The 22,971-nt window shown below is 44.3% G+C and overlaps 1 protein-coding gene across 1 annotated transcript in view; it reads left to right on the forward strand.

The window, feature by feature from the left end:
* LOC115036682 (thyrotropin-releasing hormone-degrading ectoenzyme-like) overlaps nt 1–22,971 on the forward strand; it is an 84,315-nt gene that overhangs the window by 49,563 nt on the left and 11,781 nt on the right. Inside the window, 10 exon segments of the mRNA XM_029494965.1 lie at nt 6,564–6,677; nt 10,959–11,096; nt 11,304–11,369; nt 13,701–13,737; nt 13,740–13,765; nt 13,952–14,130; nt 18,051–18,139; nt 18,678–18,811; nt 18,899–18,954; nt 22,774–22,921. Coding sequence (XP_029350825.1) covers nt 6,564–6,677; nt 10,959–11,096; nt 11,304–11,369; nt 13,701–13,737; nt 13,740–13,765; nt 13,952–14,130; nt 18,051–18,139; nt 18,678–18,811; nt 18,899–18,954; nt 22,774–22,921 — 987 coding nt within the window.

Consider the following 22,971-nt stretch of genomic DNA (forward strand, 5'->3'; position numbering starts at 1 on the left):
AATTCAACCATATGCAGAAGGAAACTGAACAGTGTGGGATCTGGCACGTTGACAATACACACACACACTCTCGTCTGTGAGGATTCCCGGTGGACGTGTCGTGTTCCATCTTCACCTGGGCCCGACTGGACCCAGCTGAGGATCTGACCTTCAGCAGAGGCCGGTCTATCTTTAACCCTGAATCCCTCCGGAGGATTCAGTCTGGAAAAACATCAGCAGAATCGACGCAGCGCTGCTGGAAGCTTCCCAGTGAATTTAGACCGGACGAGTAACCATCTTCATCTAGATGACGAGACTCCGACTGGAGGTCTTCATCAGTCCACTTCCATGTTGGAAACGAAGACGCTGCCTGTCTGTCTGTCTCCCAACGTCAACGTCAAAACACTCAAAAGGAACTCCGAGCCAACAACTTTTCCCTCCTCAATAATAACAAAGAACATTTTTCTCGAGCCTCCGCTGAGGAAGTCCAGAGACAGGAAAGAGAAACTGCAAAATAAAGTGACATTTTTGGTTGTCAGGGCTTTTTTTAAACTGAAAAACAACCTGTCAGTGTCACAGTATGAGACAGACGAGGTTAAAAACAGTTCCCTCCAGAGCTGAATCATCTCCGCAGAGCGGCAGAGACTGAAGGCCAAATCAGCTACTTTTTCTCTGAATAATGAGAGAAAACGACGGACTGACGTGTTTTCTCCGCTAATGTTGAAGTGAAGTGGGACGGAGACGCTGAGATCTGAACCCGACGATGCTGTTTGTGTGTTAAAAACGAAAATACAGCTGAAATACTAAAACACAACCTTTCTGAGTATTTTCATGCTCCAGAAAAGGAAAGAAAAAGCATAACACGTTTGCATTATAACAATAATAGTATTCATTCATATTAATATTAATAACCTTGATGCCTGTGAGGTTGTGAAAAGGTCTTTCTCCTGGAAAAGACTGCTGATGTTTCGTCACCTTCAACAAACCTGCAGCTCCATTTCATAACACACAAACTTTTAATTTCTTTCCCCAGCAGATTTAAATGTTGCACAAAAAGCTTCATTAGGAAAATAATAACTATAATTCATGATGTGTCACAGCTGCTTCTCAGGGAGGGGGTCGGTGTGTAAACAGTGAAACCAAATGCTAGAACACACGACGCTCAGTTCTCACAAGAACAGGAAGGCAGGAGTGCACACACACACTGTTGTGTGTCTGTGTGTGTTGACGTTGTCGGGGTGTATATTTTCCTCTGCAGTGTTTTGGTTCAAAGTAGATAATTTATGAGTGCAGAGAGTTCATTAGAATACGAGGAGCCATAAATCATCTCATTCTGCTTCTACCTGTCTCACTCTTTGCTGTTTGCTTCGTCTCGCTCAGCTTTTTATTTTTTATTTTTATGTTTGTCTCACGTTAACGCTCAGCTTCCCTCCTCCGTCGGTTCAGTCTGGAGTCACAGATTTATTTCTTCAATCTGCAGTTGTTTCCAGTCAGCTGTGTCTTTCTCCTCCTCACCGTCACTTCTGATGTTGTTGATCCGGGAAGTGTTAAAAAAAAAAAAAAAAAACTTTTCCAAACTCATTTCATGTTGTTGTTTCTTTTTTTGGTCAAGGTGTGTCTTACTGGTTGATGGGCAGCCTTTGTTGTCACGAGGAAAAAGGGGACAGAGTGCTGTAAATTGCAAAAAATAATAACATCTTTTATCGGCGGGCAGTTTTTGGAACAGATGGACACTCAGACGATTGATTCTGTGGCAAAGAAAAGTGCAGAAACCTGAGAAGCGATGTGGTTATAAAGGACGTTTAAGTCTTAAAGCAGCAGACTGCAGAAATAAAGTGCAATGTTCAGAACTGAGAAGCTGAAACCTGCGTTTCCTCTGCTGGAGTCCTTCCTCCTGATGACTTTAGTCTCACAGCGGAATCTTACAGACCGTCCCTTTAAAAAATAAAACTTCGAGTAAAATGTGGAATTTTTTCCACAACTTTTGTGGGAAATGAAGAGTCTTTGTGATTGCTGGACACACACCTCCACCTCCAGCCTCTTGTGCTGCTCCGCCGCTGAAGGACGGGAGTGTTTAATCAATACTAATGTGTGAGATGAATGCAGCAGTTATATTTAGCTCTGAGAGTGTTTGTGTGTTTGTGTGTGTCGCTCTGCTTCCTGCTCATGTCCAAAACTAATTAACAGACCATAAACAAACATCTAACACCCTGAGTGTGTGTCTGTTGTGTGTGTCCATGTCTGTGTCTGTGTGAGGCTTTTTAATGAGGCTGCACACACACTGCTGTAGCGCCACGCAGTCGGCAATGTCGCACACACATCCATAATTCTGTCTTTGTGCGGATGCTCTTGCAGTCCTCGTCCTGTATGTTAACTTCAGCCGCTCACAGCTACACACCGACCCGACCTGAACCCGATCCAAACATGATCCTCAGAACTCAGCCTGACCTTTAAAGTCCGGAGGAGCAAACCAGACAAAATGGCCGCCACAGACTCCAAAATGCGTTCGTTTCTGATGTATCCCAGAATTCACTGACACAAATGTTAGATTTTTTTTATTTCTCAGAAACATCAGTGATCACAGTGACAACACACACACTGTCCTGCTGCCTCCAGCGTTTAATTCACGATTTCAAGGAAAGGCGTGATTAATAAATTCCTCTGCTTTCATTAACACTAATCAAAACAATAACATGGATTCGTCCACTGCAAAAAATTGTCCCAAACAATTTCTCCATCTGGCTGTTTTGGAGGATTTTAAATTGAATCCATAATATCCTCCGATCTGTGAACTCATTGAAATGAGTTTATATTAATAAGCAACGAAGTGTGAAATTGTATTTTAGGTAGATCTAATGATATTCGTTCATTTAAGGAAGCTGTCAATTAAAATAAATGATATTTTATACACTAATTTAAGGGCCCCTAACAGTTTCAGTGGAAACCAAAAGTATGAAATTTCTGAACACAAACAAAAACCTCTGATTGCTCTTCATCTTCGCTTCTAAATATTAGAAAACATACATTCAGCCATTCAAATGCATTTTAGTCATTTAATTCACAATAAACTACAATTTATGTTGCTGCTTGTGTATTGGTGGCAGTCTGGGAGGTGGTGAAGGTTTAACTCATCGGGCCGTCTCTTCTCAGGCTGAACCGTTTTGCTCTGATTCCTTTTTCCCTTTTGTTTCGTTTTAATTGACCCACATCGACACTCGCACACACTCGCACACACTCACAGGCGCAGACGCACAAGCGTCCACTGAGCCGTGTTGTTTTGTTGTTGTGAATCAAAGGTTTGGTGGATGTGACAGATCGGTTTTGCCAGCTGGCTTTATACAGCAATTTAAACGTCACACACACATGAACAGTGTGAATAATGAGAAAGTGGCAGAGCTGTCAGGAAATCCAGAATATGATCAGAGTCACTAACTGTCTGTCTCATCTCCTCCTTCGTCGCTTCATCCTTTCTCCGTTTTACAAACCAGAATAAACATCAACACCATCACCGATTATTCCCGAAAAAACGTGTTTTTCATCTATTTTGCCTTTTTATCTTGATTACAGTTACTCATGGAGGAGTAAAATAACAACAGTTACAAAGAATGGAATGAGCAAACAGGACTGGATCCGATTCAGGATCCAGTTTCCAGTCCGGTTCTGAACAAACTCTTTAAGCTCATTTGCCTTTCAGTCCCTGATGTGTCAGTGCGGTATTTGGCAGCATCATCTGTAATTAGATCTGACCTCCGTCAGATTTGGTGGTGTTGTTTTCTGCATGAGAACACTGGAAAAGAAATCAGGATGCACGTCCAGCTGGTCCGGTTCTCCATGCTCCAGATGATCAGGTCCAGGCAGCTGGTTGAACAAAGAAGGGAAAGTTTCCAGCCTAAGCGTGACAGCGAAGGCTTAGTGTTTCCTGAGCGGAGGGTTAATGGAGAGTGTGGCACAGAATGTTAAGGAGTTAAAGGAGTTAAGGAGTAAAAGCATCTGCAGCAGAAAGCGGTTTTGTTCGGGATCGTTCAGGATCTCTCTCTCTGATGTCGCCGTAAACTCGTCCTCTTTGAGCCACTTTGACTTTTTATCTCTGTGATTCTTTACGTCTACAATGAAGAGAAGGCTCAAACTTCCAACTTCCAGTCCAGGACTGAGCACCGATCCAGGTCCAGGCAGTCCAGAACTGAGGTACAGTCAGGCTGGGTTCATCCCCTCCAGAACTGGGACCTGGCCCCTGAGATCCAGCTGGTCCAGAACACGACAGCCAGGATTTGGTCTGACACTCCGTCCAGAACTTGGCTGTCATCCCCGATCTAACTGGCCCACGTCGTAGGGTTCGGGTTAACTCTGCAGCTCAGGCTGGTTTCCAAAATCAAGTAGCTGAAACTTGGCAGCGTTGGGCAGCTGGCCTCTGCCGGATCCCCCGAACCACCGAGGGCCACACAAAGATTAACAAGGTTTGGGGGTTCGTGGTAACTGTTGGTAATGTTAATTTTGATTTTGGCTCGTCGGGGCCCGAGACTCTGCGAAAGTCTTCACACTTTCATAGACGTGTGGATGTAAACAGTGTTTGTGCCAAATGACAAACCAGACCGGCTTCCTGCTGGAAGTCTGCGAGGAGCTCCTTCCAAACTGGGCGAAAATCAGATTCAGTCCCTGCGCTGAAGAGACGGATGAATATTTATCAGCCAGGGTCAGATGGAGGGAGGAGAGGAAGAGGAGGACGATCAAAGGGACAGATCCGCTTTGTTCGGAGAGGGAGAGGAGGAAGAATGAAGGTGCTGAGAAGGCAACTCGCTGCTTTTCTGGTTTTAGTTCAGTGCGTCACAGAATAATTAGTCTGAGTAAGTGAAATTATCTTCACACGACCAGCAACGTCCAAAACGTGCTTCTGTCGGAGCGTCGCAGCTACAAACAGCGAGCTGCGTTCAACAAGTCGCCACTGTGACCGCATTAAGACGCCTCTGAGCAGAAAGCAAACAAACGGCTCTCATGTGCCGTCTGTCAGGTTGAATTATTCCTCGCTGCGTTGACCTTTATGAGCGGCAGCAGCTGCTTTCTGTCCTGAGTTTTGTCTCTCAGGCTGCAGATTCTGCCCCTCCGTGGTGGAGTTTTAGAAAACATAAAGGAAAAGGAAAGTAGCTGCTGTTAATAATAATGATGATGATGATGATGATGATGATGATGACGCTTCCTGGTGAGGGCCCTCCTACCCATGATGCAGCTGTGTAACCTTGTTGGCATTAAAGCCGAGGCTCCGCCCAGCAGGAAGGAGATCACCCATCAGACACTGTTTTAGTGTTTAATGAGACTGAAACAGGATGAGAGACGACAGAACGGCTAATGAAGACAAGTCGTCATTTTTAATTATTCCAGCAGCAGTAAGGATTAGTCTCTTTCACTGAGTCTGTCACGATGAAACTGGAAATCCCCCAGTGTTAAATTAATTATTTTCTATTTGTCAGGAAGCCTGAACAAACTCTGCCAGTATGAAATTAAGAGTCTGATGAAAACTGAAAACTTCTGACCCATTTCTAACTTTAACATCCAGCTGGATCAAGGCAGAAATCCGTTCAGCAGCAGAACCAAAGTCAAATGTAAACTGTCATGTTGAAGGAAGGAGCAGCTCGGACAGACTTTTCTGCAGGCGGAGACTCCGGCTTTGATCACGCTGCTTAATTATTAAACAGGAACCTTTAAAGGAGAAACTGGACCAAAGACATTTTCATTTCCATTCCACTTTTTTTTAGTTCTTATTATCTTATTCAGCAGAATATTATCCATACAGGAATCCTTTCATCCTTCTTTTATCGTCAGGAGGTTAAAATCATCACATCGAAGCGGTTTTGGACGTTGTCTGGGATTTTCATCGAATCAGGAGGAGGCACCAGATAGACTCACATCCCCCTGGAGGGATTACTGGACCACCTGGACCTGGAACACCTCCCAGGAGGAGCGGGGAAAACCTGGTTAACAACTGAAACCTGACCTTGGATGGATGGATGTGATTTCTGCTGGGAAATGGGATTAGCTCTTCATTAGGCCGTAACTCAGTTAAACCGTCCTGACCTGCCGGCGTCGGTTCCCTCTACAGGTTCTCTGTTCCATCACGGATCACGGAGTTTTGTTTTCAGGCAGCTGCAGCGCCGCCTCGGGGAGTCCAACCGCCGCAGATGAGCAGCCTGTCAGGTCCCGGAGGGAAGGGGGGCGGTTTGAGTCCCGGCCCAGAGAGACTCAGCGCTGCACGTCCTGGACGCAGATAGAAAAGAAGAATCTGAACCAAATATTTGGCCTCTCCTGAAGTGGGAGGAGGGAAACGTTGAAGCCCCGCCCTCTTCATCGTCACGCCTCTGGCCTGCAGACTGTATCTGAGCGTGGCACCTTCCTCATACAGCTGCACAAACAGAAAATGAAGCCAGCACTATAGAGCTTCAGAACCATCAGGGGGCGATTGTAGTCTATGGGAAAATGGCCCTCTATCTCAGATGATTAATGTCCCTTTGAGTTATTTGTATGAAGTGTCTGATATTTTAATCATTATTTTCATTAGTTTTGACTCATGACTGATGGTTCTGTCTGTCCTGCAGTGGTTTGGGGATCTGGTGACTCCGGTCTGGTGGGAGGACGTCTGGTTAAAGGAAGGATTTGCTCATTTCTTCGAGTACGTCGGCACTGACTTCCTCTTCCCGAAGTGGAACATGGTGAGTGATGCATTTCAAACCGTCTGTGAGTTTATTGTGTTGACAGAATAAAGAAAAAAGACAATCCGATATTTACAGCATTAGAGGCTTCGGAGCTGATTTTTCATCATTCAAGATAAACAGGAAGTTCGTAGTATTTTCAGTTCGTTCATCTGTCCTGAAGTTTAATTCTTACTTCAGATGGTTCCAGGCAAATAAAAACTCACAGCTCAAGGCTTCATAGCTCACATATAAATTCGATTTTCTTTTTTACCAGAATAAAACATTGAAAAACCTCCAGGGCCGAAACACAACACGGCTAGAAAAACGAAAACCTGATTTCAGAGGAGAGAAAACAGAAGTTTGAAGAAATTCATCAAACTGGATATCAAATCCACCTTTGAACTTGGCTTCAGGACTGGGGGGGACCTTTGGCTCTCATCGGTGTTGGTTGTTGGCAGAAAATAATTCCCAAAGAAAAGTGTTGACAGAAAGGTCCGAGGATTATCCGGAGGAACTGGGGCAGTTTTTGTCGACGGCACAAACAAGACAACGTTCAGCCATCTGCGTTGTTAGATACGGCCGCAGGGAAGCAGAAAGCATGCCATCTTTGAATAATTTGGCTGAACTGACAGCTCGTCACAATTAGACTGCGTGAAAATAAAGAGTGGGATTATTTCAGGTGTTACAAAACAACAATATCAGACAATAAGGTGAAGGGAGATTAAAGGATCGGGCTGGTTCCATTCTGTCTATCCCCGATGAAAAACCAAACTTCTAACGTCATTATAAAACCGACACTGAAGCAGATAAACCTCACTGATATCTGTGTTTGTCCTCGACACAAACCAAGACTTTCTTTTTTCTTGGATTGAGAAAAAATAAGACATAATAATGAGTAAAGTTCATTTTATTGAACTTTATTCAATCAACTATCCCAAACCTGAAAAGCTTCCTGTTTCGGGAACTTTAGAACATTCCCATCAGAACTTTTGATTATTTTATTAGATTTCAGGCTCCAGATTTATTGCATAAAACATTACGTAACTTATTACAGCGTTTGGATAACCGGAGAGTTAAAACTGTCTTTTTGAGGAGGAGGAAGTCCTGACTGTGAGGTCTCCTCCTGAACTCTTCCTCCTTCCTCCGGGTCCGATCGATATCCGATTCTCCTTTTCTAAATGCGCTTTCCTCGCAGCTCAGCAAATAATAATTCCACCCGGATCTGCAGCCGGGGGAAAATCCTGTTTTACTTTATTCTACTCAGGCTGGCAAACAGAGTGGTGCAGAGAGCGAGTCGACTCAGAACGCAGTGAAATTAGAAATGAACTTCGCTAAAGAACTCCCAGACCTGATTCTTCAGATTCCTCTAAAAAAACTTCCCCCAAACTGAGAACGCTGCAGAACTTTCTTTTACAGCCCGCTCTTCGCTTCCTCGCTCTGTTTCAGTCGACATTCCTCCACACAAAAACACCTTATCTCCGTCACGCACAAACATGCAGGACTGTTCTCCTGAGCGACGTGGCATTTTTAAATCCCTGTTACTGCGGTTCTGCACGGCTGGACGCCTTAATAGAAACAAAGTGTTTCTCCAATAACAAGCCCGATGATGATAAAGCAGTCGTTTCCTGATAATGCAATTTATTTATGAAGCAGGTTTTTATTTAAAAACCCATTTCCATCAGCAGCGACGTCACGGCGCTTCGGGGGAAAAACACTGAAAAACAATGAGACAAATAAAAAAGTACGACGAGGACCGAAATACCTCAACGAGTCTGTCAGTCTGTTTTATTGTGCCGTTCTGAAAGCAACAAACAACTCAGAGTGGATGTGCTTTTTAAAAATCAGAAACATCGTCGTCTCTGATTATTCTCCAGCTCTAATTATGAAAACACTCAGTTTGTGGAAGTTTAAAGACTTAAAGGATCAAACTCACTGGTTTATTTGGATTCTTTTTTTTTTTTTATCTTGATCTGTTTAGGGGAAAAAAACGAAGGAGGTCAGAGGTCAGAGGTGAAACAATAGAGAATAATCAGAAATATTAGATATCAGCATACTTTTCCCCATCTCTTTCTTTCCAATGAATTCATTTCCCCCAAACTTTCAGAAGTGTGGCTGCAGTCGATGCTCGTTTCTGTCTTTTTATGTAAAATATGACATGAACATAATCTTGTGGGATTTTGTGGACAAATCCTGCAAACCAACAGCGAGCTGAAACAAAAGTAATTCTTTTCTCTTTTCCATTTTCTCGCTGTCTGCATCATCAAAATCTCCAAGAAAAAACAACAACAAAAAAACATCCTGTTTCGGGCTTTATCAATTTCGAGCTATTTATTTAAACCCAGAGATGGAGAATTCATGCCAAGTGTAAATGAGAGAGGATGAAGACGGAGGGAGGAGGAATGAGCAGCTGCTCCGGAACACAACACGGTCCTGTCCCTCCATCTGTGTGTGTTGGTGGATGCACAATGTGTTTGGCCTCTTAGCTGAAGCTCCACATGTGAGTCCATCTGGTGGGTAATGACCATATGGTCCAGGTGGACCCCCCCTCCGTCTCTCTGCAGGTGATTTAAAGTCTTTGTTAATTAGAGCTGATGTCTCATTTGGTCTGATTCTGTTTTGTTTCTCCCAAGTCGCTTTCTCTTCATCCAAATGGGCCATTTAACTAATCAACTAATTGTATGATTTGTGGTAAAGTCCCCTGATTCGGGCTGTTTGTGTGTGAGTGTGTGTTTCTGTTGACTGGATGATGAACACAGTTTATCTTTACCCAGGTATTAGCCACACCCTTTGATGAGCTTCAGTCTGGCTCAAATATAAACAAATGATTAACCAGGCTCAGTAATTAGTTCATCAGCCATCTTGTTTGTTTCTGAACCAGTTGAAACCCAATTTGGAGGAGAAGGTGGATCTGACCTTCTCTGTTCTGTCTACTGATTGGCTGTCACAGTCTGTCAATCACACAGTAGCCACACCCTTAACCCATCCCCTGTTTTCTGTTCTGTTTCCATTTCCTGGGCTCATAAATCAGGTAAAGTGAAACATTTTCCCATAGACTTCAAAACAATCTGACCCCCTTGCCCCTGACGGTCATTAAATCAGATTAGAGTGGCGGTTTAAGGCTTCACTTCACTGCCTCAGAGTCCATTATCGGTCACGCTGTCGACCAGATATTAGACAGGCCGACTCACCAAGCGCGGCTGAAATAGTCTGATCCCATTCCGTTCATGAAGAAATGAATCTGGAGGAACTTTTGTTTCGCCAACATGTAAATTCATTCAGACGTATCTACTTCATAAACAACATTAATCCATGTAATACATAGACAGAGCCACATCGGGCCAGGAATTAGCCACATCCCAACTGATACTGTTAATTAAAAAAAAAAGGTTCCTGTTCATTTAGTTTGTTAATGACTAAAACTTAATAAGCCACCAATTCCATTGCTTAACAAGATGGAGGTTCATTAAAAGTAAATCTCCATAGTAAACACTGTAATCCATGAATTAAACAGAGCCACACTCCTCCGGATTTAGCCTGATCCCTGGGGTAATTTAGACAGAGCTTGTTACAGCTCAGCATGTTTGCAGATGTCTGTTTAAACCCTGAAAGCTGAAGACGGAGAGAGCGACACGAAAAACGATGAAGAAAGGAACCGAAAAATGTGACGGGGAGGAAGATGCGACAACTGGAATTTATTTACTGATCCAAATGAGAATTTGTTGACAGTTTTTGATTTCCAAACTTCATTTTAACAATTTAACAATTTAAAACTGAACAGAAAGAAAACAAACATCACGCAGTCTGATCCCTTTAATCTGCTCTTTGTCCCTCACACGTCCACCTTAACTGTTTGTGTTAAAGTTTACATCCAAACTGCTGAAAGCAAAAACACAGTCAGAAGTTCATTTCAGCCGTTTTTGTGAAATTAAAGGTTGAATATTGTGTAGTTGTTTGCCTTTTTGTTCATTGTTCAGTTGTGTTACTGCGCTGCTGAAGGTTGATGTCTTTGTGTTAAAGGTGCTGCGTAGGTGTGAACAGTTCACCCTGCAAACGCAGCTGGAGGCAGTTTCCATAATTACAGATACTTTCTGAATGTGATCCAAAGCTCCGTGTCTGAGGACTGAAGAAGTCCGATCTGCCTTCCAGCTTCCGGACAGGAAACGCAGCCATGTTAGCAGTTAGCTGCAGTTAGCTGCAGTTAGCCTGCTCTGAGCTAAATGTCTAATTATCAGCTGGTTTCAGGGACTGGAGACTGAACAGCGTCTCCAGATGCGACTAAGAACGATTTTGTGTGTTTAGGAAAAGCAACGTTTCCTTACTGATGTCCTCCACGAGGTGATGCTGTTGGACGGCCTAAGCTCCTCCCACCCGATCTCCCAGGAGGTGGAGCAAGCGACGGACATCGACCGAGTCTTTGACTGGATTGCCTACAAGAAGGTCAAGAAGTTCTAATGTTTTCATGTGATGTGTTGAGGGTCGCTCTGAGCTGAGAGTCTGGACTTTCTTCCCAAAACAAAAAACAAACTGTGGCGTCACAGACAGCTCTGAGAGTCTGAATCAACTTTTCTTTTTCAAACCAAAACGATCGGCCACAGAAACAGTGTCGCTGTTGTGTTGAAGTGTGTTTCTTTGTGTTGTCTGCAGGGGGCAGCATTGATCCGGATGCTGGCTAACGTGATGGGGCAGCCGCTGTTTCAGAAAGGCCTCAACGTAAGTTCCTGCGCTCAATATTCACATTTTAACTTTTCATGGAAAACTTTTTCATTTCCATATAAACATCATTTCAACTTAAAATTCGTCCGCCGCTCGATGATCAAGATTGGAAAAAAAAAAAAAAACCCTCTTCACTGTGCGTCTTTGTTCTGTAATGAAAGATATTGTAAAAATCTTTTTCCCGAGGAGGCATAAACAGAAGCAGCTGGCTTTTGCCTTTCAAATGTTCTTTTATTATTTAAATTTAATCCCCGATAGACGACGGAGGTTGTGGGTGTGTGCGTGGCCTTAGTTGGGCTGAACCGGCTGAGAATACAGATGGGCTGTAAATGAGTGGATTTGGCTTCAGGGGCAGTCAGAGAACAAGTTTCTGCTTCTTCTTCTCTGCTGTAAAACCATGTCAGCGGTTACAACCCTGACAATCCAACGGCTGACCTGAATTCAACTTCCCAAGCTGCAGTTTCTGTGAAAAAGAACCAAAAGCAAACTTTTTACGGCGCAGGTTTCAATCCCACATTTGTAATGTTGAAATCATTTTCAGGACTTTCAGAGCGCTGACAGAACCGTAAACGATAAAACTGCTCTGCGTGTGTGTGCCGCGTGACAGCAGCTAAAGTGAAATAATAAAAGCTCAGTTTAATGACGTATCAGAGCTTTGTGTTTGTTTATTCAGGGACAAGTTCAAAGAGAAGTGTAGTAACTGGATCTGTTGTGGCGCCGGTGGCTGCGGCACAAAGTGATGAAACATGGATCAGAGCAGGGGACAGAAACTCTTTCATGCGGCTCCCAGATCGGCGATAATTTTATATTGAAATGTAGAATTTCACTGAATCAGTGGTGAGGCTTCACCCGCTTCAGTGTTTTAAAGTACACTGAGATGATTGGTGGTTTTTAAAAACAGGCAGCTCAACCTGATGAAACAGGACGTTTTGTCTTTCAGCTCATTCCCATGACCGCTCTCTGGTTTCATTCTGAAGACGGTGTCCTGATTTTCCTGCTGTCGCTGACCTGGAACTCCCCGAGAACCAGATTCTATATAAAACCACTGCTGATCCAGCAGTGTGTGTGTGTGTGTGTGTGTGTGTGTGTGTGCAGGTCCATAAATCATTGACCATGATGCCACCTGGCATTAAATTAAATGTAGAAGTCTTTAACTAAATTCATTCTCTGAGCAGTTTAATGCTCCGATGTGAATATGGCACAAATAATGTCTGACTCCAGCAGACTCGAATTTCTGCAAACCAACAAACGCCCTGAAAACTGACGGCAACGGTTCAGCCGGTTCATTACGGCGGAGAGATTTATTTTATTGTTCTGCTTTTCATTTATTTTTCCAGGTCGGTGACAAAACGGGAACGAGTCAAGAAGCCACCTTCTTCTTTGGTCTATGTGTAAATACACATTGCAGCAGCAGTAATTTGGCGCATTTCCTTTTAAAAATGACTGAACATTAGAAGCTCATGTGGATGTGTGTGTTGAAGGTCGAGGTCACGTCACCGGGTCATGAGGACACAGGCGACCTTATCGGAGGGTCAAATGGAATTATTGTCCGCCGCGCCGTCTTTCCTCGAACTGGATGTTTTATCACTGAGAGCAGTCCGGATCATACTGTTAAAGCTGATGGTGTGCGTCTTTGTGTGCGTCTTTGTGTGCGTTATATCTCTGTTCCCGGCAGCTTCAGCTTAAGTGACAGATTCTAACTCATCAAAGCCACACACACACTTTGTTGGTATCACGTGCGTCATCTTGTCCCAACAAAGAGCTCCTTCCTGTCTTATCAAGCTCCATACACCCGACGACAACTGACTCACGCACAAACACACACAGAACCACACTCACAGACAGAGAAAGGAGCAGATTAGAGCTCCTTCTCTGCAGGTGTTCTGTGTTATCTTCTACGATTTTACCAGCCTGCTTCTTGTTTTATTACAAACGGAGACTTCCAGCAGCCTCTTTGGTTTCCACGCTCCGACTCTGCGGTGGGAAACGGTTTCCCTCCTCCTGACACGGGGAAACAAGCCGAGAGATCAAACCCAGACAGCCGCCACGCCACTAAGCCCGTCCGGGAGTCTTCGCTCTGTTCATTACCTTAGAAAATGTAAACCACCTTCAGAGTCGCTGAGGAGCTGAGCTCGGCCCCGCCGAGTCTCCGAGACTTCATGTTCACGTTTACGACGTTCAGGTTTCTGGTCTTTTGATCCGTCATCAGTTCGCCTGTCAGACCAACGTCCGCCCATTTGTGTGATTTCAGTGAGGAGACAAACTTCTCACTGAGGAACGTACGAAGGGCCATTTCCTGTCACATGGTGCTGTTGTTTTTTTTTTCAGGATTATCTGCTGAGTCACATGTACGGCAACGCAGCCAGAGAGACCTGTGGAACAAACTGTCTCAGGTAAATCCCGCCTTAACCTTTGACTCCCTCCGCCGGAGAACGCTCGTTAAGACCATTTTGATGAAGTGCAGGTTAAGGTGTTGCCGTGGTAACTCTTTCACCTGCCCATTGATGAGTGTGAGCTCGTTGGTTAGCTGGTATTGATTGGTCGACATTAGTTATTCGTGTTGTGTGTGTCACATCCAGGCGATGCGCTCAGAGGGGCGGGACATCGAAATCAGAGAGATGATGGACAGGTGGACTCTCCAGATGGGCTACCCCGTCATCACCATCAGCAAGAACCAATCAGAGCAGCTCCCTACTCATTACATCACCGTCAGCCAGGAGCACTTCCTGTACGGACAGGAAGTGAGACGCAACAACAGGTGAGTTCAAAGTCTGTGGGGGATTCTGGGAACTGAACAGAAGTCAGATAGTGTTGAAGTCTATGGGAAAATGTCCCTCCTGCTCCTCAGTAAGCGTTTTCCTGATGAGTTAGGGTTAGGGTTAGGGCTAACCTCGCTCAGGAAACGACTTCAGTGTCTCTCAGGACAAACGTGGCGTTTTGGGCCCCTCTGATTGTCGGGCTTCTGAACGCCCTCCGGAGACCCGAGTTGGACTTCAGAACTCTTTGTTCCACGGCTCGATGCACCAAGTTTGTCGTCTCAACGGTCGCTCTGAAAAGCACTTCTCCGGCTTTTCTCCACATTCTTTACCACCTTTACATCATCTATATTTGATTCGCACAATGTTTTATTCACACACTTCACAACCTCCAGAGTTTATTCTCTTCACTGTTTTATCGACCCACTTTTTCCTCCCTCAATATTTCATCACCTTTCTTTCCTCTTTTTTGTAACCTGTTGTTCACTTCTTTTCTTTCCTTCCTTTCCCTCTCAGTTATTCTTCTTTCTTTCTACTGTCACAGACGTTTTCAGTCAGAGCTGCTCAGCTGCTCACCAAAAGTTTCTGTACATGCCTCGTCTTCCTCTCTTCTCTTTCTTCTGCTTTCATCTTTCACGTTTCGCTCCAACTCCTTTGTGCTCAGTCGCTCCTGAGGTCTTGTCAACCGGTGAACCGGAGCTGTTTGTTGCAGGTGATGTTGAATGCTTTCTCTTTTTTTTTTTGCTCCTGCTTTGGTCTCGCGGGGCTGCATTTAGATGCACCGGCTGGTCCCCGAGGCATTCATCAATGCTGTTGTTGTGCTTTTGGCCCGAAACCGTCATCACAGCCGAGCGCAGCGGCGGTGGCTGACTGAATCAGACGCTGCTGTTTGATGCCACAGAGCTGCGTTCAGAAGCACAGCAGTGTCCCACTGTGTTACACGCTGTTGACTTTAACTACTGAAAAAGAGACTTCTGAGAAATAAAGAGAAACATACAGCAGCAAAACTGAAGTACAACTGGATGAAAGCTGCTTCATTTGTGAAGTGCCCAGTTTAAATTCCTGAATTTCTGGTTGAATGACCCACAGAAAGCACCGATTGATAAGATAAGATAGACTTTATTAATCCCTTGGGAGGTCTCCGTCAGGGAAATTGTTGATTGGAGGGAAATTCTGCGTCCCTCAGCCTCTGTGGTTGTTTTTATTTACGAAGACCTTTAAATATTTTTCCGTCCGGTCCGGTCATCATCACTGCAGCGGTGTTACTTAGCAACACAACCTAACAATGAGGGTGAGGACGACAGATCCGGCTGCAGCTCGTCTGATGTTGGTAGAAGTTATTTTTTAACGAATTGATCTGTTCTTACTTCCTGTTTGCTCTGAACTCGATGACTCTCTGGATTTTGATTTCAAAGCAGGTTTGGGGAGCTTTAATCATGACGATCACTGAAGGTGATGCTTTCCACAGGAAGTCTGGCTGAATCGATGTCTGTTTCATGTCTTCGGAGGGAATTATGATGATTTTGGACCAAATGAGTTGAACTGGCAGCAGGAACCAGATCATTCTGTTCGTGTCACTTTTAAAATATTGCCGTTGTAGTTTTTCACTTTCCTTTGTGTTCTTTTTAATTATTATTTGCACCATCTGCTCCATAAAGGTGAAGCAGTATAAATACACTTTCTTCCTTTCAACTCACTCATGAATAATTTATCGAGGTCTTGTTTATCTCATTAAATAAAAAGAAAACCATCTTTCCACCAATCGCGTCTTGTTTACCTGTCAGCTGACAGCTCTGCTCTCACAGAGACGAGCTGTTTGATTTATTTTCAGTACCATTAGCTCGACCTTATCGTTAGCTGGCTTCTCGCCAGCTCTCAAAAAGCCCGTCCTCTCCTCGCCGTGTTGGCTGTTTGATGGTGGAAAAATAAAAGTCAAACCTGAAAAGTCTCAGAGAAGAGAACAGCATGACAGAGAAAGAAACCAACTGTGTTCTTTAGAATGTCACCTTAACAACGTGAAGTCAGCACTTTCTTTTTTGTTATTGAATAAAAAGCATTCGTGACAAAGACTCTGAATGGAGCATTGTTTAAAAAATGTGTTACTGAAGACTGCAAACTACAGACACCGCAAACTCATCAGGAAAACTGAGGAGGAGGGGCATTTTGGGACTTGGCCCCTGATGGTTAACCTGGGTGGGTTCCCAGATATTTCTGAGTTGTGTGGATGAGATTTAGAGTCCAGACAAACAGCAGAAACTGTGGCTGCAATCACGTCTTCGATGGAAGGGAAAATGACCGACCAACGTCCTGAGGTGGAATAGCAGCTAATATTCAAATCAAACCCACTGATCTTTATTTCCCAGGCCGGTATCTGGCACTCTGGTCCTGGTCTTCAAAGGTCCTCCGGGGCAGGTCTGCACTTTGAGTTTGGACCTTATCTGGATTTGAGACGCTTGAAAGGACAGACTGGGTGAAAGTGTAAAGTTTTCTGACGATGAGGAAGAGGATGGACAGACTGAAGGGACAAGTCATATGTCTCTTTTTATTGTGTTGTAATTCTGTCCTACGCACACACACACACACACAGTTAGCAGCAGAATGTGTTTATTAATATTTGATGAAACTGTGGACTGTGTTTGTGTGTGTGTAATTAAGTTCCGCTCCTGTCAATCACATTTGAAATAAATATCAGGTTAAAAATTTGGTTGCTAGGCAGCGGGATCGATCCAAGGTTGCCCGCGGCGACAGATGGCTGTTATGGTCTTGGTAAATGGGTCTTTCTGTGGGTGATTGTGTTACAATGACCCTGGCAGAGCTCACACAGACGCACACACTGACTGGCCGACTGTTGTACGTCAGGCTGATTGTTTGCTGTCTGTAATTAAAATCCACTTTAATTAAAATATGAATCAGTTTAATCAGAATGAGTCTAATTAAAAACATCCTCTGAAGGTTTTTATTGGCTGGAAAGAGAAGGTCTCGTTGTAACAGCTCTTTTATTCGAGTCATTAACACTAACACACACAGGAAGTGAAATAAAGCTGCTGTGTGTGTGTCTGTGTGAGACACACAACAATGGAGGGGAAACCAAACAAACTCTAAACTCTCAGAAATCAGAAATGTTGTGATATTATCCAACAATAACTGACAGACTGCCCATAAGCTTGATCTGGTTCAATAAAGGAGGCCAAACGCTTTCACCAAAGAAAGTCTCGGACTCTAACACAAAAACACACACACACTGAACAACACAATGGGCCTCTGTGCGAACACACAGGGCCAGAAGAAAGAAGCTGATAATGCTGTAACATCTCTTCAGGAAGACAATGAGGCTTTTCCAGCTTTTGTTTGTATAATAAATTGATTTCTCAAAGCTTCATTTAACCGCGTTTTGCAGCAAAGCCTCAAGGAAAATTATTCCCAGGAGCCGGAGTCAGCTCCGAAATGGAATACACCACAAATCTGAGGAATTCAAGTCCCAAATCTTCTAAAATTCATCGCAGTTGTCTGAAAATCTTTATTTTATTTTAAGCTGAAGTGAAGCTGCAGGAAACCAAAATGTTTCTGTGATGTGACAAATTTAAAAACGGCACCTTATTAAGTAGACATCTCCAGAAGACGTTAACAACTGCGGCTCCAAATGTCGGTCTGTGAAAGCGGCCTGTTAAAGCTCGGCGCTGATGCCATTTAAAGATAATCTAATTGGTTTTTAAAAGGTTGTGTGAGTGTGCCGCTGAAGGAGCATTTATGTGTTTTCACGTAGATCTGAAAATGCACCGTTGTGGCTGGATGGCCAATCGAACCTCTCTCGCTCGGCCCGGCCACTTCACTTGCCCTCGCTCTCTCCCTCACTATGGCAGCTATCCCAGCTGACTGATTCTCTCACGCCGTCACTGACACGGCTCCCTCTCTCTGTCCGCAGTTTACAGTGGCAGGTCCCGTTGACGGTTGCCGTGGGAAACGCATCAGCTGTTTGTCTCGAAAGCCTCATCTGGATCAACAACAAGACAGGTAGGGACATGGGACGTATTTTAGTCCTGATCACAGATTAATCAGCTTTGGAGTCTGGGTGAATAAACCTCAGAGGAAAGCTTCAGTTCTTTTTTGTAGAATTAAACACTGTCTGTTTTGTTATTGAAAAATGAAGCCTGTTTGAGCAGAAAAGCTCTTTCTGCTTTTAGTGAATGAAAAAAACCTCATCCTTCTGTTTTTGAAAGCAAAGCTTCAGATTTCAAGAAAGAAAGAAAAATAAGGAAAGTCTGCTCTTGGATATGAAATTTGTTTTGGTTTTTTGAGGAATAAAACTGGGTTTTTATTGGTTATTGGGGTTTTTTTGGAGACCTTTCAGAGTTTTTGCTTGTAAAACGAAGAGAACGAGATCAGATGTTCTTTTTCACATTCTCTGTCAGAAAATGGAGTTCAACTCTTAAACTTTAATTTCAAGGAGCAGAAACAGAAGCTGAGGAAGAAACATTAACGTGACACAGTTAGCGTGCAAAACGTGGACCTTTGACCCTTTGACCTTTTGATCCTGTTTTTTTCCCCTCAGAGTTTCACGGCATTGGTCAGATGGGTGACAACACCTGGTTGCTGGGCAACATAAACCAGACGGGCTACTTCCGTGTGAACTACGACCTCCAGAACTGGAAACTGCTGATTCAGCAGCTTCACACCAAACCTCAGGTACGAGTGGCCGTCCTGCTCTCCAGCTGCTGGATCTGTTTTCATCTCCGTTCGGACTCATTGTCTCTCTCTCTCTCTCCTCTCTAGGTGATCTCCGTTGGAAACAGGGCGGGGCTTATCGATGACGCCTTCAACCTGGCCAGGTGAGTCCTCTGGGTGTTAAACGGTGTGTTCGGGGGCAGAAACTGAGTCGGTGTGCCTGTTTCTGTTTGTTTCCTGTGTTTCCAATGAGGAGCTGGTGTTTGTGTATTGGACTTTGGTTTTTAATGGACAGACACTGAACAGAGTCAGCGGCTCTTCTCAGGTTTCATATGCTGAATGAATCCGGTTAAACGTATGGATTTACATACACTGAGTGCAGCAGCAGGCCTCAGGATGAAGCTTTGCCAGCAATGGATTCCTCCACGATCCAGAGTGGCTCATGAGCTCAGGGATTACAGCCACCGCCTCGCAGCAGATTTTCCTCACTTCAGTTTCTCTCTGTGTGCATTTGGCGCGTCTTCCAGTAAACTTCAGTTTGTGTGAAATCCTCACAAATACTCATCGCTTTGATTGAGACACGCCGTCATTCTGAGCTGCTTTGGGAGTTCTCACCTGGTGATTCTTGGTTTATTCATTTCAGATTTAAACTGATTCTTCTGGAACTTTGCTCCTAATTCACTCCAGAAGGATAACGGCAGCTGATGACATTTTCTTACGTGGCCAAATATTCTGGTCCCAGAATATTTGGAAAACAAACGGATGGATGCCTGAAGTTCCCTTTAAAGCAGCGTCCTGATCTCAGGGTGACGTTTGGTCCAGCTGAGGCAGCAGATTAGATCCAGAACCAGGTCTGGGTCTGCCTTCATGGGAAGACGAGAAAAAGAAATTTGAATGCAGCGCAGGGCCGACTGGAAACTCAGTGATGAACGAGCGATCAGTGAAGCTGCAGCTGCACACGAGAGCAACTCGTTCCTCATAATGATCTTTTCAGCCTGCAGCTTTCTGAGCACTGTGACCAAAATCTACTCTGACACCAGCCCTATAACTCAACCCCCCCACCCCCATACTCTCTCTCTCTCGCTCAGCAGTCTGTCCTCTGTCATGTCGAACGGCCCGCAGCGAGAGACGACGGCGCTGCCATCCTGTTTCTGAGAGCGTGCTGATGAGTTAGGAGCCCAGTAGGAGGTTTCCATCGACCGCTGATCCATTAATAGTCACACTGACAGAAGTACACAAGACACTTTCTTCATCCTGCATCTGTCGCCGTAGCAACCGTGTTTTTGTTTTTGTTTTGTTGTGCTTGTGGCTCCGCTGGTACGTTGCTCGATGATTAATTTAAATTAAGCTGTCCGAACCTGGACGAATTTTCTCCTCATGGCAATTTAGTGAGGCGGGAAAAGGCATGAAGGGATTCATGTGTTCATCTGACGACACTGTTTTTGGACCAAAGGACAAAACTGGGACTTTTTTTTGTTGTTGTAAAATGTGACTCTGAAAACTAAATTAATTTAAATCACACCGCTTTCTCAGCCAGAGACTATTTGTTCTGTCCCACCGTCACACAAAAACAACTCACAGGGCACGAGCAGGCAGGCAAAGCTGCTAGATCGATGGCAAAACGCACAAAGAGCCCTCGAGTGCAGAAATGTCACATCAGCGCTTTCCTTCTTGGCCACTCGTATCACAGTTTGATCTTTAATCTCAGAATTAACTTCAGTGGAGCTGAATCCTCCTGTTTACAGTTCGATTGACCACTAAAGTGTGTGAAGCCCGTTTTACAGTAATAAACTGTCATGTCAGCCGGAATATGCTTTGAAATAGTGATGGATGTTGTTGTGTGTGTGAGCGTGGCCGCAGTAGTCCCTCGTTAGCTCTCCACTGAGCCTTGTTTAATGGCTAATGGACATACAATTAACTGGCCTTTAACGATGTTAAGGAGTTAATGAGCTCAGTTAAAAGGCGGCAGCATTCATTATCAACACAATGTGAAAGCTAAAGAGACAAACAACAAAACTACTGAGTGTAAAATGATTTCATTAACGGTTGGAGTGAATATCATTTCCTTCGTTAAACTCTTTAAAAACAACTAAATATATGATTTATTTTTACGTTCCCGCGGTTTAAATTTTATTCCTCTGAACTGCTGAAAATCTTTCTAAAAGAGTTTAGCAGGAAATGGTGATCAGCTCAGGAGACGTTACTACATTTCCCATGATCCTTTTCTTCCTGTTTTGATTGAGACACTCTTCAGAAGTTCCATCTTGTGCGTTGCTTCTAGTTGAATGATATTTTTGGTTCTTTTAGATCAATGCTTCCTTAAAACGTCACGTTTCCTGAGTATCGTGTTTTTTCTGACGATCAGATGGAAATAGGACGAGTGAAAAGCCACATTTACATTTGGATGGATGATGGATGGATCAAAAAAGAAAATATGACTGGCTGGATGCTGTTGCCATGGCGATCCCAGTCTCCTCTCCCCTCCTCGCTCTGCCTTCATGTTTAGCTCCACCGTTGTTGGGAGAGCTGTAAACAGGAAGTCTCTGCGGGCCGAATGGATTATGGTAATGTCCCAGAGGCCAGGTGCACAGCGGGAACGGAGATGACTGTATGGAGGTTGGTCGGGCTGGATGGGGGGCAGATTATGGAAATATGATGGTCTGGAATTTAGAGTTCCTCTGCTGGCTGCTTAAAGACTTAGTCTTATCTCAAACATATTAACTTTCTGTGGAGGTCTGTCTGCCTGAGAATCAGCCCGTCTCTGGGAGTTAGACAGAAAACGAACTTCAGTTAAAGACCTTGAGACGTCTAGTTGGTTTTAGAATAATTCATCTTAAAAGTCCTGAAGTAAAAACTGAAGGTAGACCTCCACGTGTCCTTTGATTAGAAAACAGCTCTAAGTTTTGTATTAAAGCTGTGACCCGTATTCACAAACGAAGCAGCCATCGGGACTTTTGGAACTTTGTGGTTGTGTTATTTTTAAGGAAGTGGGGATCAACACAGAACATAACCAGTGAAACGAGCCAATCAGAAGAAAGAGTCCATTCGGTTATGTTGTATAAGTGGAATAAAGTTGTGGCTCACACTGAATTGGCAGATGGCCGATATTAAAGCTTGGCTCAGACTCCGAAAAAACTACGTTAAATTCCTTCACCTCCGGCCTGCCAGCGTCTGTCAGTCATGTTTGTTGACAGCTCTGAGTAAAGGTCAGCGCTCGACCTCCAGTCGGCGTGAAGTGATGACTTTCCTCCTTATCGGTCTCTGCTGTCTCGGCTCAACAGCAATAATCATCAGAACCAATAAAACTAACTCCACCTCTCCGAGTTCACCGTCTGTCCTCCACCACCCCGTCTCATTAACATTCATGAGCTGTGGGCGGAGCTGAAGGTCACGTCAGGAGACCGGTGAGTCCCCCCACAAAAATAAAGAACACATAATGAATCTTAATGAATGCCGAACTGGAAGCTCGTTCATATTCATGAGGCGGTGGCTGTAACCGGCTCCGCTGGCATTTAGAGGCCAAGTTCTTATCTTTGTGCTCACCCACAAACACACAAACCAGAGTGGGTCCAACATGTGAGCGTTACACAACAGCTCATAATCAGGACGTGGCTTAACTTCATTTCCTTTCTTCTGGTTTCAAAAAGACAAGATGGCCGCCAGACAGCTGACAAACTGGAAGCTTGTCGAAGAGGCAACACTCAGACTTCACACTGTTGGCGTCCTGATGCACATTAATGTGGCGTTCCCAGCATGCATCAGCTCTTCAGGAAGCAGAAACCAAACTTCCTGACAGTATCAGACTTTAAAGTGTCACCTTAATCACATTTAACAGTTTGAACCTTTTTCATTCGCTGTTATTGCTTCACATTTTTGTTGTTCCTCCATTATTTCACACGTTGTGTTGAAATTCTGGGCTGTTTTTATTACATAACTGAATAAGTGGACAGTGATGTTGTGATTCTGGCCGTCTCCCCTCTCAGGGCGGGGTACCTCCCCCAGGGCGTCCCCCTGCAGCTGATTGGCTATCTGCCAGAGGAGACGTCCTTCCTGCCGTGGCACGCCGCCAGCCGAGCGCTCTACCAGCTGGACAAGCTGCTGGACCGCACGGAGGAGTACCGACTGTTCAGTGTAAACCACGATCACTCAATCAGTCAATCAATTATTCAATCAATATCTGA

Source organism: Echeneis naucrates, chromosome 23, assembly GCF_900963305.1.
Source record: "Echeneis naucrates chromosome 23, fEcheNa1.1, whole genome shotgun sequence".
Lineage (NCBI taxonomy): Eukaryota > Metazoa > Chordata > Actinopteri > Carangiformes > Echeneidae > Echeneis > Echeneis naucrates.